The sequence below is a fragment of the Scyliorhinus torazame genome, chromosome 7, assembly GCF_047496885.1.
Source record: "Scyliorhinus torazame isolate Kashiwa2021f chromosome 7, sScyTor2.1, whole genome shotgun sequence".
Lineage (NCBI taxonomy): Eukaryota > Metazoa > Chordata > Chondrichthyes > Carcharhiniformes > Scyliorhinidae > Scyliorhinus > Scyliorhinus torazame.
The window spans coordinates 109,108,263-109,126,891 of NC_092713.1; the positions used below are offsets into that span (position 1 = coordinate 109,108,263).

Consider the following 18,629-nt stretch of genomic DNA (forward strand, 5'->3'; position numbering starts at 1 on the left):
GCCTGCTTGATTTCATCTCATCCAACTCCAGCGGAGCTTCATGGTCCTCTCATAACTCTTCCTCCACCGTGGGCAACTTCAACTCACCCAAGAAATTCACCGTATCTTTCCCATCTAGTGGGAGGGTCCAACATGTATAAATTTTGGTAAAAGGTTTTAAATACCTAATTTGTCTTCTGATCCGAGACCAGCCCTGATCCAGTATCCTAATCTGGGCAATCTTCCTCTTTTTTTTTTGCAGCTTTTTCCTCTCTGCTACTAGTTTTTGTGTTAGGGTGTCCGCATACTTAAAATCTACCTCTATAATATCGTCCACTAGTTTTTCCCTCTCCCTCTTTGCCTCCAGCTCTACATGGGCCTTACAACCTTCAGTGCTTCCCATAGTGTCGATGGAGAGACCGCCCCTTTGTCATTGTTCAAAATATAATCCTGGATAGCCCCTGGAGATCCTTGCACAGAACCCAAATTCCGCTGGCAGACCCACATCCAGCCGCCACCCCTTTCGATGCCTTTTATCTATCCCCAACTCATGGTCCATCCAATGTGGAGCATGGTCAGAAATGAGCACTGCTGAGTTCTCAGATTTCTTCACCCCTGCCACTAACGCTCAGTTTATGACAAAATAGTCAATCCTGAAAAAAAAAGTGTACACGGAGGAGTGACTGAACCACGAAGGGTCTGTCCCCCCGTTTCTTCCATAATAGCAATTAACGCCTTTGCCATACCCCTCGGGACCAGCGATCTTGGTGTAGAACGATCTACCCTTGGATCTAGCACACAATATCCAAGTTGTTAATATCGATTGTAAATAGTTGGGGCCCAAGGACCAAACACTGTGGCACCCCACTAGTTACATCTTGCCATCCAGAAAAAGATAAGATTCATCCTGACTCTGTCTTCTGTCCATCAGCCAGACTTCTATCCAAACTAGTAAATTACCCCAAGCCCCATGTGATCTAACCTTGTGTATTAACCTTCCGTGCGGCACCTTATCAAATGCATTCCGGAAGTCCAGATATACAGCATGTACAGGATCCCCATTATCCATTTGGCTTGTTACATCGTCAAAGAATTCTACCAATTAGTCAAACATGATTTACCCATCATAAAACCATGGATTGCATATTGACTTTCCAAATGTCCTGATATTACTTCCTAAAGAAGGGATTCTAACAACAGATAGTAAACTAACTGGTCTGTAATTTCCATAATTCTGCCTCCCTCCCTTTATGAATAAGTATTAACATTAGCATTTTCCCAATCAACTGGAACCTTTCCTATGTCCATGGAATTTTAGAATATTGTATCCAATGGATCCACTATCTCCACTGCCACTTCCTTTAACACCCTAGGATGTAGGCCATCTGGTCCTGGGGACCTGTCTGCCTTCAATCCCAATAGCTTGTTGAGTACTGTTTCCCCACTGATGCGGATTGTTCTAAGTTCCATCCTTTCTATCACATCTCAATTACCCATTCCTATAGGGATGGTACTAGTGTGCTCCACCGTGAAAACTGAGGCAAAATATTGATTTTGCACCTCCGCCATTTCTGTGTTCCCCACTATTAACTTTCCGGTTTCAACTTCTAAGGGATCAACGTTCACTTTAGCGACTCTCTTCCCTTTTATGTACTTATAGAAACTTTTATCCTTTTTGATATTTTGCGCTAGCTTTCTTTTGTAATTTGCCGTAGCTCTTTGTATTACTTTTTTAGCAAACCTTTGTTTATGTTTGAAAGTTTTCCAATCTTCCAGCCTGCCACTGGCCTTTGCAACATGGTATACCCTAGTTTTTGTCTTTATATTGTCCTTAACCTCCTTGTTAGCCATGGATTTGTTTTACCCCCCTTACCATCTGGAATATATTTTAGTTGTGAGGAGTTGAGTACTGCCTTAAACTATTGTCACTTGCTTACGAGTTGTCCTACCTTTTAGCCTTCCTACACACACTGCTCAGGCCAAATCTGTCCTCATGCCCATGTCCTGACCATCCTAACGTAGAAATATATCACTGTTCCTTCACTGTCTCTGGGGCAAAATCCTGGAACTCCCTCCCTAACAGCACTGTGGGTGTACCAACACCTCAGGGATTGCAGCGGTTCAAGATGGCAGCCAACCCTCATCTTCTCAACGCCAATCGAGATGGGGAAGCAATGCCACATCCCATAAATAAAAAACAAATAAACATGAACAACTAATTTCAACCATACAAATGTCCTGGTTTTCCTAAGGTACTCAATTAGTCCGAATGAAGAGATTGCACAACTACATGACTATCAAACTCAGGTTAGATTCACCATTAGACACTCAAGAATATCAGCTTTTTCGTAGAATTAAGCTTGGGGTGGGAGGAGAGTAATAGTGGAAATAGTTTATAAATTTTATTTCGTTTTTGAGTACTTTCAACCGTTTAACAGAAGGAACTATGGGAAATGTAGTAGAAAACAAATGAAATGCATATCTTTGGGACAGGATTCTCCGGTCGCCAACGCCCAAATCACGTTTGTCGATTGGCCGGAGAATACCCGATTCCGACCAAATCGGGGACAGCGCCGCTTGCGCGATGCTCCGCCGCCACCAAAGTGCCATATCAACGCCGTCAGGACGTTGCCAGAGGCCCAACCCCCCAATGCTCCACCCCCGACCGGCCGAGTTCCCGAGGCCATTGTTCTCTCATGGTCACACCCGTCGGGAACTCGGCGTGGCGGCTGCAGACTCAGTGCAGCGCTGCCACAGTCGGGGATGGGCCGATCCACGGGCAGGGGGGGACTTTGTCAGGGGCTGGGGGCACTGTGTGTGGGGGGGGGGTTCCGAGGCTTACGAGCCGGCCAAATGGGGGGGGGGGGCATTATTTTGCAGGCCTGGTCCACGCGCAGCCGGCACCGTGTTGCATGGTGCGGCCGCGCGCATGCACAGCCACGGACCCGGCAATTCTCCAGGTTGTATCGACAGCTTGAGCTGGGTGCTCTACGCTGCTCGGCTGTTGGCCCCCAGCCAAACGGAGGATCAGTGGCCGTTTGGCTCCGAAATTTCTGATGTAAAACGCCACCGTTCCCACGTCGGCCTGAGGACATTGCCTCACAATCAGAGAATACAGCCCATGATCTTTGAGTCAAGACGTCAGAAATGGGATAGCCTTTCACACTTATGAACATTGAGTAGTTTGCATCAGTAACATTACTCACCTTTTCCCCAAACACGAAAAATGGAGAAGGATATTTTGTATCTTGGTTGCTGAAGGGACAATTAACAGATGACTTATGGATAAGTGCATTGCGCCCCTCTGTAGTTAAGATCTTTCTTTTTTCCTTGTGGTAGCAGACATTGGGATAAAGCCCGAAGCAAAGAAGTGAGATAACCACATCTAGGTTATTATCTGGTCCAGTATTGTTGAATACTTGTGTTATCAAACACTCTGTTTAGAAGAAAAAGGAAGACACACTGCTCAATATACAAAACAGTCAGCAGTATGTATTCTGTCTCAATGAACAGATGCTTCGGAAGTCTACTTAATTCTTGGTAAGCAGAAGAACAATTCGATCTTTAAATGATCACAACAGTCATTGTGGAGTGCAGGTCTGCAGATATGCATTAAATGAAATGTAGGGCCATGTATTGAACTATCGTGTGTGGATTCCTGAATAGACCTATGCAGCTTTCATACAGCACTGGTTAGATTTCAGCTGCAGAACAGTGTCTAATTCTGGGTACCCAATACCAAGGTCTTAGAGAGGGCATAGAGAAGATAATGGAATTGTACCATGGTGAAGCAACTTTATTTTGTGGGAAGACTGGAGAAGCTGAATTTACTCTCCATAATGCAGAGGAGGTGCTCAAACGTATTTGGAGTAAATCAGGATAAACTGTTTCTGATGGCAGGAGGGTGGGTAATGAGAGGTTCCAGGTTTACATTAATTGACAAAGAAACCAGAGCAGATGAGTGAGTTTTCCCCCCAAAAAGGCAGTTAATTTACAATGATCTAAAACATACTGTCGGAAAAAAGCGATGGAAGAAGACACAATAGTAACATTCAATAGGAAGTTGGACAAATACTTGAGGGGGAAACATTGCACTGTGATAGGAAAAGAGACAGCACTTTCAAAGAGCAGGCAGAGATGGGACAAACAACCTCCTTTTGTGTGGTATGATTTGAGAACTCCTATACCAAATCACATTATCTGACAGATGGTAAGGAAACTGTTCATCCAGGCGTTCTCAACACTGCTCTGTAACTGTTGAGACCACCAATCTGTAAAGCAAGAAATTGATTTCTTCCAGCATGTCCTCAGGTTGATATATCCAGTTTAAAAAATGATTTGTCTTTAATAAGAGCATTACTTAAAATGAAGAACGGGAATACTGCCCATCATTTTGAATGGAAAAGCACATGAACAGAGTACATCTCTTGAAATGCATGTTTCTATTTTATCTGTTGTATAACTAACAAAATACTTCTAAAACCTACATAAACATACATTACAATTTAGATTCGACAACATTAAAAGAACTGTAAAAAAAATATGTAGCATTACCTTCAGGGAAGCCAGAATTGATAAGGATATCCTTAAGCTGAACCTTAGCTTCCCATGTCATCCGCAAAGTTGCCATATTTAACCTTTTATGATCACAAAACCGCATTTCTGCATCTTCACCTCCCATTCTAGGAAAGAATGGAAATACAAATGCCCTCATGATGAAGTTTAGAAAACTAATGAAGCACTGTACAACACAAACACAATTTGGCAGGGGCTTGTTTCTTCACTCATCACTGGAATAATACCTTGCATCATCCCAGGCCTGGAAAACGGAAAGCAGAGCCACATGGTCTGAAAATCTGGTTCCTGCAAAGTTTCTGTGCACATAGCCAAGACGCTTTCCTTCATTAACAAAAGGCTCTGGAAAACAGGTAGCAGCAGATATGGTGCACACTGCATCCCCGACACTGCAACAGATTTAAAAAAAAGCCATAACATCGCTATCAATAGCAATAGCTTTACAACCCTATGTATGACAAAGACATCTATAAAAATAGAATTATACAAATGTCAAACTAGGAACAGTCATGACTATTCAAACAAATAAGCATTGCAACAACAACTTGTAATTACATAATGCCTTCAATAGAGCAAACACCGCCCAGTGCTTCACATGAACATTATCGAATAGTTAAACAGCTCGTCACATAGGAGATATTAGGTAGAAGATTAAGGTTTTAAAGGAAGAAAGATGAAGAGGGAATTCCAGAATCTAGGGCATAAGCGACTGTTGGCACCACTGCAACAGTGAAGCAAAGTGGAGCAATTAAAATCAGGGGTACACTTGAGGTTAGAACTGGAAGAGCACAGCGATCAGAGGCTTGCAGGACTGGAGGAGAATAAAGAGATATAGAGGAATAAGTTCTTGGAAGGATGTGAAAACAGATGAGTCTTTAAAATCAAGGCATTGTTCAACTGGGAACCGATGTAGGTCATCTTCATTTATTTACCTTCTATTACGGCCACATTTGTGGACCAATGCACTTGTAAAAGAATGCAATTGTGCATGTAATAAAGGATGAAGTCTGTATTATCAGAACGTGGCCTTGTTGTATTATGCACATAAGAAAAACAAAGGACTACAACAGTACTTTGCAAACTATTTCCAATGTGACCACATTTAAATTCACCACCAACTTCTCAAGGGCAATTAAGAACAACAAATGCTGGCCTTACCAGCAATGCAATTATTCCAAGAAGGAATTTGTTTTTAAATTCTTGAAAATTAACATGACTTCCAAATGCCAGCAATAAAGCAACATAGTAACAATCCGTAAAGAATTAAAGTTCATGTATTATAGATCAACATATAAATGTAAATATTGCCACTGTCCTAGAGGACGACAGGCTGCTCTCGGGTTTGAATCAACTGGTGGTGATTTACCCCGAGTAGCATTGTTGAGAAGGCAGGGCCTTCATGAATAACTTCTGCTGGTACAGAAATTGAACCCATGCTATTGGCGTCGCTCCGCATCATGAACCAACATGCCAATTGAGCTGACCGACTCCCCAGACCAAGAAGTAATAAATAATACACATCAGTCTTACGTCTGTGGTGAGCAAAATATTGGAAAGGATTCTGAGAGATAGGATTCATGATTATTTAGAAAAACATAGTTTGATTAAAGATAGTCAGCATGGCTTTGTGAGGGGCAGGTACTGCCTCACAAGCCTCATTGAATTCTTTGAGGATGTGACGAGACACATTGATGAAGGTCGGGCAGTGGATGTGGTGTATATGGATTTCAGAAAGGCATTTGATAAGGTTCCCCATGGTAGGCTCATTCAGAAAGTAGGGTGCATGGGATATAGGGAAATTTGGCTGTCTGGATACAGAATTGGCTGGCCAAAAGAAGACAGCGAGTGGAAGTGGATGGAAAGTATTCCGCTTGGAGGTCGGTGACCAGTGGTGTCCCGCAGGGATCTGTTCTGGGACCTCTGCTCTGTGGTTTTTAGAAATGACTTGGATGAGGAAGTGGAAGGGTGGGTTAGTAAATTTTCCGATGACACGAAGGTTGGTGGAGTTGTAGATAGTGTCGAGGGCTGTTGCAGGTTACAACAAGTCATTGTTAGTAAGTTTGCCGATGACACAAAGGTTGGTGGAGTTGTAGATAGTGTCGAGGGCTGTTGCAGGTTACAACAAGTCATTGACAGGATGCAGAGCTGGGCTGAGAAGTGGCAGATGGAGTTAAACCTAGATAAATGTGAAGTGATTCATTTTGGAAGGTCAAATTTGAATGCTGAATACAGGTTAAAGGCAGGATTCTTGGGAAGTGTGGAGGAGCAGAGGGATCTTGGGGTCCTCGTACATAGGTCCCACAAAATTGCCACCCAGGTTGATAGGGTTGTTAAGAAGGCGTATGGTGTGTTGGCTTTCATTAACAGGGGGATTGAGTTTCAGAGCCGCGAGGTTTTGCTGCAGCTTTATAAAACCCTGGTTCGACCACACTTGGAATATTGTGTCCAGTTCTGGTTGCCTCATTATTGGAAGGATGTGGATGCTTTGGAGACGGTGCTGAGGAGATTAACCAGGATGCTGCCTGGACTGGAGGGCATGTCTTATGAAGAAAGCTTGAGGGAGCAAGGGCTTTTCTCACTGGAGCAAAGGAAGAGAGGTGACTTGATAGAGGTGTACAAGGCGATGAGAGGCATGGATAGAGTGGATAGCCAGAGACATTTCACCCAAGATGGAATGGCTGTCACGAGGGGGTCATAGTTTTAAGGTGATTGTAGGAAGGTTCTTTCACAGAGAGTGGTGGGTGCTTGGAATGCACTGCCGGTGGAGGTGGTGGAGTCAGAGTCATTAGGGACATTTAAGCCACTCTTGGACAGGCAATGGACAGCAGTAAATTGAAGGGGTGTAGGTTAGGTTGATCTTAGATTAGGATAAATGGTCAGCACAACATCGTGGGCTGAAGGGCCTGTACTATGCTGTACTGTTCTATGTTCTATAATTATGAAATTCTTTGGACTTCCAGTGGAGCGGGTGGTCTCACAGAAGGTGGCTCTTGCCTGAGGTCGGAACCTTTGGCCCTTTTGCCTGTTTTACTGGGCTCCGGCAGGTGGAAAAAGTTGGAATATCAAAGGCTAAGATATTCTCCTTCGATGTGTAATGTCCAAGAGTTATCAAATAAGGAGTGCGACAAATAAGGGGCAACATTTGGACCAGGAGAACTTGCGTGGCGCAGCAGGGGAAAAGATGGCGGGGGGACCTGAGTCGTACTTGTCCACACAATGATCAACATCAGTTGGTAGAAGTCCTAGGGGCAAGGGCAGCACGGTGGCGTAGTGGTTAACATTGCCGCCTCACGGCGCCGAGGACACAGGTTCGATCCCGGCTCCAGGTCACTGTTATGTGTAAGTTTGCAAATTCTTCCCATGTCTGCGTGGGTCTCACCCCCACAACCCAAGTGTAGACTAGGTGGAATTGCCATGCTAAATTGCCCCTTAATTGGAAAATAATTGGGTACTCTAAATTTTAAAAAAAGAATTCCTAGGGGCCGAGTTTAAGCAGCAAAGGAAGGCAGCTTCTGAAGATGTGGCCATGGTGGTCGAGCCGATTCAGGTTGCCAAGGAGAGAGTGGAGCAGAAGCTGGACGCACATAATGCGTCGATCCAGAAGGTGGAGGTGACAGTGGCTGACCATGAGGATCGTATTGCCTCGTTGGAAGCCGAAATGTTGATAATGGCAGAGAGTCTGAAAAAGTTGAGGGAGATGGTTGATGATCTGGAGAATTGTTCGAGGCAGAACCTGAGCATCATGGGCTGCCTGAAGGGACTGAGAGAATGCAAGTCACAAAATATGTGGCTGGGATATAAAGAGAAATTGGTGGGCGAGGGGGTCTTTGACTGTCTTCCTGAAGTGGATCAGGTACACAGGTTGCTGAGGAGGACATTGAATGCGGGAGAGCTGCCGAGAACGATCATCGTGAGGCTGAGTACTTGAGATTCTGAAATGGGCGCCGGAGATGCGCGAGTGCATTACGGAAGGCCATATGGTCGGTATCTACCAAGACTTGTGAGCGGAGCTGGCCAAGAGGCTTGGTCAGGGTGGCCCTATTCAGGAAAAGGTGCAGTTTGGGGTGCTGTATCCTGCTTGTCTGTGGGTTACGCATTGGGGGGGGGGAGGAACACAGACAGACAGTAGCATTACTTTGACACGCCGGAGGATGCGAGCAAATTTTTATGGGACCATGGATTGGGGGACATTTGAAAACAGTGGATTTCAGTTGGGTTCATCTGCGTAATGGACTGGGGGTGTTGTACTCAGGGAAGGGGAGGGAACCGCATGTTATCGCAAGGGTTTGGGTTTTACTCCCCATTCTGTATAGTTAATTGTTTGAATGTAGAGTTTTGTATCTTTTTTTGTCCCCGTGTTGGGGGTAGTGTTGCACAGTAGCACAGTGGTTCGCACTGTTGCTTCACAGCACCAGGGTCCCAAATTGCAATGAAGTTACTGTGAAAAGCCCCAGTCACCACATTCTGGCACCTGTTCGGGTACACGAAGGAAGAATTCACAAAGTCCAAATTACCTACGTCTTTCGGGACTTGTGGGAGGTAACCAGAGCACCCGGAGGAAACCCACCCGGAGGACTTGTGGGAGGTAACCAGAGCACCCGGAGGAAACCCAAATCATTTCGATTTGGGCACATAGGGAGACGGTGGAATGGTTGGAGAGGCAGAGATTGCTGGATGTCATTCTGGCGTTGGATCAGAGGTCCCCGAGGAGGGGTTGTTGAAGGAGGGGAGGAAGCTCCTGTTGGAGTTTGAGCTTACGTCTATGGGAAAGGCAGTGGGGCAGTTACAGCAGGGTATAAGCTCAATGTGGGATCCGGTCAATGCTCAGGTGCAGTGAAGGGGCTCAAAGAAGTTGCCAGTGTGACTGGTCAAGGCGAGTTTTTGATATTTAGGTCTACAGGTGGCGCATAGTTAGGCCCAATTGCATAAATTGAGTTTGGTGAACTTTGCGGAGGGGATAATGGAGGATTTTTAAGAGGTAGGATGTTCTACTGCTTTTGCTGACTGGGTGGGTGTAGTAAAGATAACGGTCTTGCTGAAGTTTGTTTATTTTTCAGAATCTCTGATTTTTGTGCCCAAGTCGTTCTTTGGAAGGATGAATAGGATCATTGAGGTATGGTCCCCTATTGGAGATTAACAGGCAAAGAGGGGCGTTGGCGCCGCCGAGCTTGCTGAATTATTACTGAGCGTCAAATGTTGAAAAGGTCAGGAAGTGGGCTGTGGAGGAGAGGTCGGTATGTGGCAGATGGAGGCGGCCACATGTAGAAGGATGAGCCTGAGGGCACTGTTACTTACCCTATTCCGTTCTCACCGGCTAGGTACTCTACGAGCCCAGTGCTGGTTTCATCGCTCAGTGTGGAATCAGGGCAGGCAACATTAAGATGAAGGGTATGGCATTATGGGTGTCAATCTGTGGCAATTCCGGCAAGAGTAGGGGGGGGGGGAGGCTTGCGGAGTTGGGAGACTTGAAGAAGTTCCAATTGCCGAGATGCAACTTTCAGAAATAATTAAGTAGGGATAAGTAGGAATGCTGGAAAACGTTAGATCAAGAAGCGGGCTTTACGGTCTCCGATCATCTTATATATACTAATCAATTTTCCTTGATGTGGTGTTTAATGAAAGTGACAGAAGAGTATTAATAGAAAATCAATAGAAAAATATCCCAGTTATTAATACACTGCACACTATCGGTTCATCCAACAAGGCACTGCCTGTATGCATTTATAAAAAGAATTAGAGTTCTCAATTAATTGTTTCCAATTAAGGGGCAATTTAGTGTGGCCAATCCACCTAACTTGCACATTTTTGGGTTGAGGGGGGTGAAACACAGGGAGAACGTGCAAACTCCACACAGACAGTGACCCAGAGCCGGGATTCGAACCCCCGGGTTCTCAGCACAGTAGGCAGCAGTGCTAACCACTGCGCCACCGTGCTGCCCTCACTGTCTGTAATATGTGTTTTCTGTTTTACATGCAAGTCCTGAGGCCAGTGAAGTACAACAATATTACTCTATTGAATATGATCTTTTCCTAGTAATTCACATCTTCATTTTCTATCCATTGACTCACTGGAATATACAGCCCATAATCATCATCTTGCCAAGGCGTGGCTCAATAGGAAGTCTAGCCAAGATACGTCCCAGGGGAGTCAGCTCATCATTAGCATCTAAAGCATCAAGTTCTGCGAAAGGTGAAAGTGAGAGTTAGGATGATGCTACGATCAATAAAATTGCACCATTCAATTTAGGAACTCAGTGCTGCAATACTAAGATGAGGGCTGATGAACTGTATTAGAAAAATATATGAGAGCACACTATTAAATGAGTTTTTACTGTTTGTCATTTTTCATACATTAGGTGAGGTTAAAAAGCGGCACAATCTTTTCATGTAAAATTAATCATTAATTTACTGCAAGGTACCTCAGTCTCTTCGGGTCATTAGTGTTAACAATTTTTTTAAAAGCAGCTTTATAATGGAGTCACCTCGCAAGGTGTGTTCTGCCTCAATGACTGCATCCAGCGGTGGGGGTTCAATAGCTTTAGCCAAAAATGGTCCAATGCCACCTAGACGAAGAAGTTTGATGCTCAGAGCAACTTCATGAAGAGGTGTGCGAAATATCTCTGGAGTCATGTGCGTTTCAAGTCTGAGAGTGGGAAAAGATTGGTTGATGATGATACATGAATTTCTTGCTTCCTGTAACATTTTTAAAATTAACTCTGCAAATATGAAACCTATTTCAATAAACTTGAACTTTGTTATAAAGCTACCAAAGATGGGAGTTGAGTGACTTGCATTGCAAGGTAAACTACTCAAACACACATCTGCTTGTATCGAACTTGAAATGTAATTCATACCTCTCAAACCGTGCCCTGCTACAGAGATGGAAGCAGAAGCCAGGACAGACACGTCCTGCTCTACCCCGTCGTTGTTCCAAATTGGTCTTTGAAGCCCACACTGTGGCATAATTGGTCATATTGTTGTGAGATGTAAATAGTTTCATTTTTTGTCTGAAAAGTAAGTTCAGAAAGAATTGAACAGTGATCAAGCAACTGTTTTTTAGAAGTGAATAAAGGCATGAGATAATCTCGATTGCTTGAGTATACATATCAATGACAAAAATGGTGCACTGTCAACTGGGCCAACACTAACAGATTGAGATACTGATCAACTGTTTACATTCACATACTGCAAGCAAATGATCCTGTTATCACGCATGTACATTCAAAATACTAGCATATATATATAATATATATATATATTAAAAAACAAAAGGTGGTTCATAATCAGTGCAGAATTAACATGTAACGTGAATTCTGGGCAGCACGGTAGCACAATGGTTAGCACAGTTGCTTCACAGCTCCAGGGTCCCAGGTTTGATTCCCAGCTTCGGTCATTGTCTGTGCGGAGTCTGCATATTCTCCCCGTGTCTGCGTGGGTTTCCTCCGGGTGCTCCAGTTTCCTCCCACAGTCCAAACATGTGGTTAGGTGGATTGGCTAAGCTAAATTGTCCTTGGTGTCCACAAAAGGTTAAGTGGGGTTACTGGGTTACAGGGATAGGGTGGAGGCACAGGCTTGAGTAGGGTGCTCTTTCCAAGGGCTGGTGCATGCTCGATGGACAGAATGGCCTTCCGCACTGTAAATTCTATGAAATCACTTGTACCATATTTTGGTCTAGTGAATTAGTATGCAGTTTCAGCAAAATCCACTCGGTGGCAGCGCAACAAGCTTTTCAATTCCTAAACACCGCAGCTCAGATTTTGCTGCAAGAATCACGACAAGGCTCGGTGCCAATCATTCTTGAGTACGCCAGATAGCAACTTGCAAACGTGTAATTAATCATGAAAATCAGAAAGATGCAATATGATCTATAAAACGTCTTCACAAACCTGGCTATGCTGGCATCTCAACAAGAAACTTCGCATCAAACACACAAAGGGTAAGGAGTTGCAGTGCTTACCCACCTAACAAATTTTAAATTTTAAAACACTCCAGAAAAAGATAGGGCTGTCCATTTCAGTGCAAATGAATTTTAAAACATTCTTTTAAATCTCAACGATCTCAATAGTCAAACTATCTCTGAGATTGACATATTTTTAAAATAAGTGTGAAGTCGCATTCCTTAGTTTTAATTATTGAACAGTAAGAAGTCTTACAACACCCCAACAGGTTTGTTTCAAACACTAGCTTTCGGAGCACTGCTCCTTCCTCAGGTGAACCACCCCAGTCCAACGTCATCATCTCCACATCATGGCTACCATTAACACCACAAACTGCCGGCTCAAAGTGGAGAGGATCTCCAAGAAGATCGCGCATATGACATTCACCCCAACGCCGGCATCTCCACATCATTAATTATTGAAGATACTCTGGGCCCAGGTAACAGTTTAGTTCTGATAATTTTCTACATTAAACAAACTGGGTCAGAGAGACTAAATAATTTGCATGTATATAGCACTTTTAACATCCTCGGGATACCCAAAGCATTTCACAGCCAATACATGACTTTTGAAACGTACTCATTGTTTTGTGTGCAAATGGGGCAGTCAAATTGAGCACAGCACGATCCCACAAAGAACAATGTCCACAGTAATTGATTTATTAGTTTCATTTGCTACACCAGACAGGCAGCACAATCCTTATCAAAGTCATTTGGTAGTACGAAACTTGATTTTGCTGAAGAGACAAGTTTCTGAAGCACTTATCAGGACAAATGCAAAATGCCAAATTTCAAACGATCACAACAATTTGTACTACAGAAGAAAAGGGTTCCAATTGGTCAACAAGTCAACTCTGATTGGTCGAGGCATTGCCATGGAGAAAGCAATGGGGGAAACGATAGGTGCTCCGCATGTCCAGGTAATTGAAAAAAAGCACACAGCTTGAACAAATTCCTTTTGTTTTCAGAGAATGGGTCACTGTATACAAATGACTTTGCTTCTAGCAAAAGTAAATGAGCCATGTTTCGAATGGAATTATCTTAAATTGGTTATTGCAGCTATTAGCGCACTCAGGGTTGTTCAGCAAGTGCTGCATTATCACAGAACCACATCTGACAAGACATTTGTTTTGGATTTTGCAAGCGCAGGCTATTTGCATATTGTGTGTAAGCTGCTTACTACGAACAGCCAGAGGAACATGTTTGATTTGATCAGTAAATCCTTGGAACATACAAGGCCTGCCTAACGTTGCACTGGCACTGAAATTCATACACGACGGTGCTCAATTGTGTGGTAGAGAGCATGTCTTCTTGGATTGACTGCAGCATCCTATTCATGGAAAAGACCACTGGTGTCATCATTACATAGTAGGATCGTGTGGCTGTTGCTCCATACTCTCATGCTCAGCTTGTATGACATAACTGCAGCTTTTGTAATACATGGGTTTATTTCAGCATCAAGTGAAAGATTGCTGGTGATTGTGAAGCCCAGATATTTGAAGCTATTAGCGACCTCCAGCCTCACATTGTCAATGCTGGTAATATGGCAACATCCTGGACCATGAAATGAGTGTTTCTGATGCTGATGGTCAAACGAAACTCTTTTCAAGCACGAGAGAGTCTGTTCATTTGGTGCTGAAGGGGTTCCCCAATACAGAATGCTCATGTAGCATTGTCAGTGCTGAACAACTCTCTCTGACGACTTGGCCCATCTTTGTATCAGATCTTAGGCAGCTTTCCGTCACTTCTAGACACCTTTTGTTGATGTCCTGAGGCATATGTCAGCAAAAAAGAACATGCCAAAGTGTGTTAGCGCCACAACACAATCCTGCAGCTCTCAAAGGTTTCTGATGTTGCCCTGCAGTAGCCGACCTTACCCAACAAGTTGCCATGGGAAGAGGAAATCAATTCAAGCCAATTTTCTCCATAGCTTAAATAGACCACCTCTGCTCATATGGTTGAGGGCCTTGGTGAGCTAAATGAAGGCATATACTGTGGTCTCCTTTGTTCACAGCATTTCTCTTGCAGCTACCGGACTGAGATGATAATATCAATTGTTTATCTTCCAGTTTCGACACCACACTGGAATGTGGGGTAGATGCATTTAGTCAGGATCTGCAGTCTGACAAGGTCAACAGGGACAAATACTTTTCTCGTGGTGCTCAGCAGGAAGGTACCTCAGTTGTTGCAATTGTTGCAGTCACCGTTGTTCTTGTACAATTTGCCCTATATGCGTCCCCGTTGGGCAAAGTCCAGCCCGTCAAATGTTTCCATCTGGCTGTCAACCAAAGTTCAAAAAACACCAAAATGGAAGTGACAGATTTTGTAAGTAATTGTTCCTGCAATCACAGGCTGTTTTTCCTCTGTGTTTTCTGATGATAGTATAAGCTTCCAAGCTTCAAACACCCATTGCAGCAGATGAACTGTGGCAGGTCAACACCTTACTAGTCAGCCTGACTTGAGGCTGACCAATGGACACAAAGGTTCCTCCTATCGGAAACAGCCTGTAGCATCCATCCCTCATGCCCATCCATTCAGGTATATTGCTAGCATTAGCACACACATGCAGAAAATTCTGTTCAAGCACACATAAGACACAAACACATACTCTTGACATCACATCGCCTGTTGGATGCCCTTTCCACCAGAACAGATTAACTGGTCATTATCTCATTGTTAATTGCAGGAAATGGCAGTATATAAATGGGGTGCTGTATTCACCTCTTATTTAACAGGTACTAAACTTGAAAGGTCATCCATTGGCCATGAAGCACTTTAGATCATCCTGAACAATACGTATGCAGTATTGGTACCAGCTTATTTTTGTTTCACAAAATCTTTCTAAGCATGTATAAACCATAATTTCCTCAAAAAACAAAATACAAAGATGTTCACTCACTTGCACGAATCAATGACATAAACCACATCATTAATGGTAATGCTTGTTTCTGCGATGTTGGTGGCCAAAATAACCTGGAGGTAGTAAAGCATATATAATTAAAACAAAGTGCACTTCTCACAACTTCAGAAAACTCATTGGATTGTCCTGATCACAGAACAGTTCAACACTCCTTCAGAATATAAAAAAATGCAGCTATTTAGTAGATCTCATAGGCTGATCACGCCATACAGGCTGAACCTAATATCATTATCTCAGTTAAAAGGCAAGCCTTGCAACCATTTCTCCCTCCGATCCCCAAAAAAGCTTAATCATGGATTGTGGTAGGAGGCAGAGGTGCAGAAATACTTCCCATGTCTCAAATATTCTGAATTTGAAGTGTTTTTAAAAATTCAATCATGGGATGAAGGCATTGCTGGCTAGGCCAGCATTTATTGCCCATCCCTAGTAGTCCTTCAGATCAAAGAAAAACATCCAGAATGCATACCATCCTTTTTAAAATTTCGAAAGAAAGTTCATTAGCTACAACATAATTGCTTGCCAATAGTAATTTAAAAAAGACATGTGTGTGCCGCATATCATTGCACCCATGAAATGCCAATTTTAACCAATATTATAAAAAAGACCACCACAATCAAACTACCAGTTTAAAAGACATGCGCAGGAAGCTTTACGTTTCTCACACCTACCACTGAAAAGCTACAACTTTCACATTTTAGCACTGGACTCAAAATACTATTATATTGCTAACTAATTAAGAACGGAGTAACATTCCTTAGATGTTAAATGCACATTTGGCTCCAAATGATCATTTACTATCTAACCTTTCTGACTCCTGGTGGCACTGGATCAAATACTCTGCGTTGTTCTTCCCTTGGAATCTGCGAATGTAACGGCAAAATTCTGTATCTGTGGCTTCCTGTGAAGTACAAGATAGTTTTAGCATTTAATGTACCATAAAACTGAACTGTCATTATAAAAGGAACTGACTTTTAAACTGCATCAGTAATGCGGAGAATAAATCTGGTCATTTTAAGTGTTTTAAATTATGTTAAAGCTTTGTCGGCCTAAAAGTAACTATTAGTTTAACAATTTTAAAGGTGCATTCAATATTTCAGAACCAAAAGTCAAGCAATGGAAACTTACTTGGTTTCCAGTTTCGACTTATTAAGCAGCCATTTCTTAATTTATTTTACACCCAGGTTTTCTGGATACACTTTTGACTTCCATAGAAAATCAATGATTATGCTTTAACACAGTAAAATTCTTAACTCTACCAGTTAAGTTGATCAGAATAGTCAGCACTGAAAGCTATTCTTTCCATCTTAGCATTCTTAAATGTACATGGAAGCGAGAACAACAGAGCTTTCACCCTTATTTCACACCTCACATAAGATATTATGAACTCTCCAGAACCAAACTAAGATTTAGAAAATGATTGTCTTGTAATTTTCATATGAAATTATATGTGAAAAATGGATCAATGGCGTAGTAGTTGTGGCATTAGACTAGCAGCAGGCACAGGCACAATGGCTTGACTGTTCTACTGTACTGCGTTCAAAACTGATCCTGATTCAAATCCAGAGTTCAAAACTCACAGATCAGGTGATTTCTGGCCTGGCACTGCAAAAAATTGATCAAGCTGGTTCACTCCTTCACACAAAGCATCTGATGAAAATGAGGGATTAGGTGCCACACTGGGTCGACGCAGTATCATTTCACTTCCCAAGCTTGGATTTGTTTTGGCAAACATGCGTATCCTTTGTTCAGACATCGAAAAGAGTTTACCACTCCCGAATGGCTAAGTGAATTTGCACTGTGAATAGCTGAGCCATGGAGACCAGGAATGCCCCAGGCTTTTGCCACACAGTTCCTCGAGTTATCTGATCTTGCATGGGATCCCTATGAGGATGCTGAAGTTGGTTGCAATACCCTTGGATTCAGGGAAGTGAAAAATCACCCAGGGTTCCTGCTCCTAACTACTATCTGTCTTAAAGAATGTAGAAACGAGGGAGTTTGCACTGAGTGCTGAATTTGGTGCATTTTGAGTACTATAGTAAGAGTTGTGACCGAGGGAGTATAAGGCTTCATTTTTATCTAAAGTTTAGTCTTTCTTTTATTTAGTTAATTAACTTAAAAATTGCTGTTTGGTTTAGAAGGTGAATTTTCAATCAGCTTTAAACAAGCTTCTACTTGTAGGCACTTGCAGCTGGAGCTTGTTAATTAGTTAATTGGATTAGGCCAGTTTTCAGAGGCTAGATTCACAGTATAAAAGTGATCCCCTACAGTGCAGACTTTGTTTGCACTGAGTGCTGAATTTGGTGCATTTTGAGTGCTATAGTAAGAGTTTGGTGACCGAGGGAGTGCTGAATTTGGTGCATTTTGAGTGCTATAGTAAGAGTTTGGTGACCGAGGGACTGCTGAATTTGGTGCATTTTGAGTGCTATAGTAAGAGTTTGGTGACCGAGGGAGTTAGTTGAGGAGGGAGTAAGGTGCTCCTTTCATTTTGTTTCCGACATTTCCGCAAAGAGTGAGAAGAGAGCCAGGAGTTTACAGAAAGTGTAGCTGACTGGGAGCAGAGTCGGAGGGCAGAGATCTAGTTAGTCCACAGGGCAGCTATATTCTGTCAGGTAAGAGGGGATGGAGGCTAGGCCAGTTGCATGCTCCTCCTGTAGGATGTGGGTGGTGAGGGATACCACCGGTGTCCCCGCTGACTATACCTGCAGGAAGTGCACCCAACTTCAGCTCCTCAAAGACCGTGTTAGGGAACTGGAGCTGAAGATGGATGAACTTCGGATCATCCGGGAGGCAGAGGGGGTGATAAAGAGTTACAGGGAGGTAACCACACCCAAGGTACAGGACAAGAATAGCTGGGTTACAGTCAGGGGAAAAAAAAAACAGGCAGACAGTGCAGGGATCCCTCGTGGCCGTTCCCCTTCAAAACAAGTATACCGTTTTGGATGCTGTTGGGGGGGATGACCTACCGGGGGAAGGCCCTAGCGGCCAGGTCTCTGGCACTGAGTCTCGCTCTGGGGCTCAGAAGGGAAGGGGGGAGATTAGAAAAGCAATAGTTGTAGGAGATTCAATGGTTAGGGGAATAGATAGGAGATTCTGTGGTCGCGAGCGAGACTCCCGGAAGGTATGTTGCCTCCCGGGTGCCAGGGCAAGGGATGTGTCGGATCGTGTCTTCAGGATCCTTAAAGGGGAGGGGGAGCAGCCAAAAGTTGTGGTGCACATTGGT

General features: G+C 43.4%; 1 protein-coding gene across 3 annotated transcripts in view; it reads right to left on the reverse strand.

Moving 5' to 3' along the window:
* The window catches only part of dhx9 (DEAH (Asp-Glu-Ala-His) box helicase 9), a 133,440-nt gene that overhangs the window by 12,976 nt on the left and 101,835 nt on the right, over nt 1-18,629 (reverse strand). For all 3 annotated transcript variants that reach the window (XM_072511240.1, XM_072511239.1, XM_072511241.1), the window contains 8 exons: nt 16,213-16,307; nt 15,389-15,462; nt 11,408-11,560; nt 11,036-11,196; nt 10,623-10,734; nt 4,782-4,943; nt 4,534-4,661; nt 3,186-3,415 (listed from right to left, as the gene is read on the reverse strand). In XM_072511240.1, the coding sequence (XP_072367341.1) occupies nt 3,186-3,415; nt 4,534-4,661; nt 4,782-4,943; nt 10,623-10,734; nt 11,036-11,196; nt 11,408-11,560; nt 15,389-15,462; nt 16,213-16,307 (1,115 nt within the window). The remainder of the gene's footprint in view (nt 1-3,185; nt 3,416-4,533; nt 4,662-4,781; nt 4,944-10,622; nt 10,735-11,035; nt 11,197-11,407; nt 11,561-15,388; nt 15,463-16,212; nt 16,308-18,629) is intronic.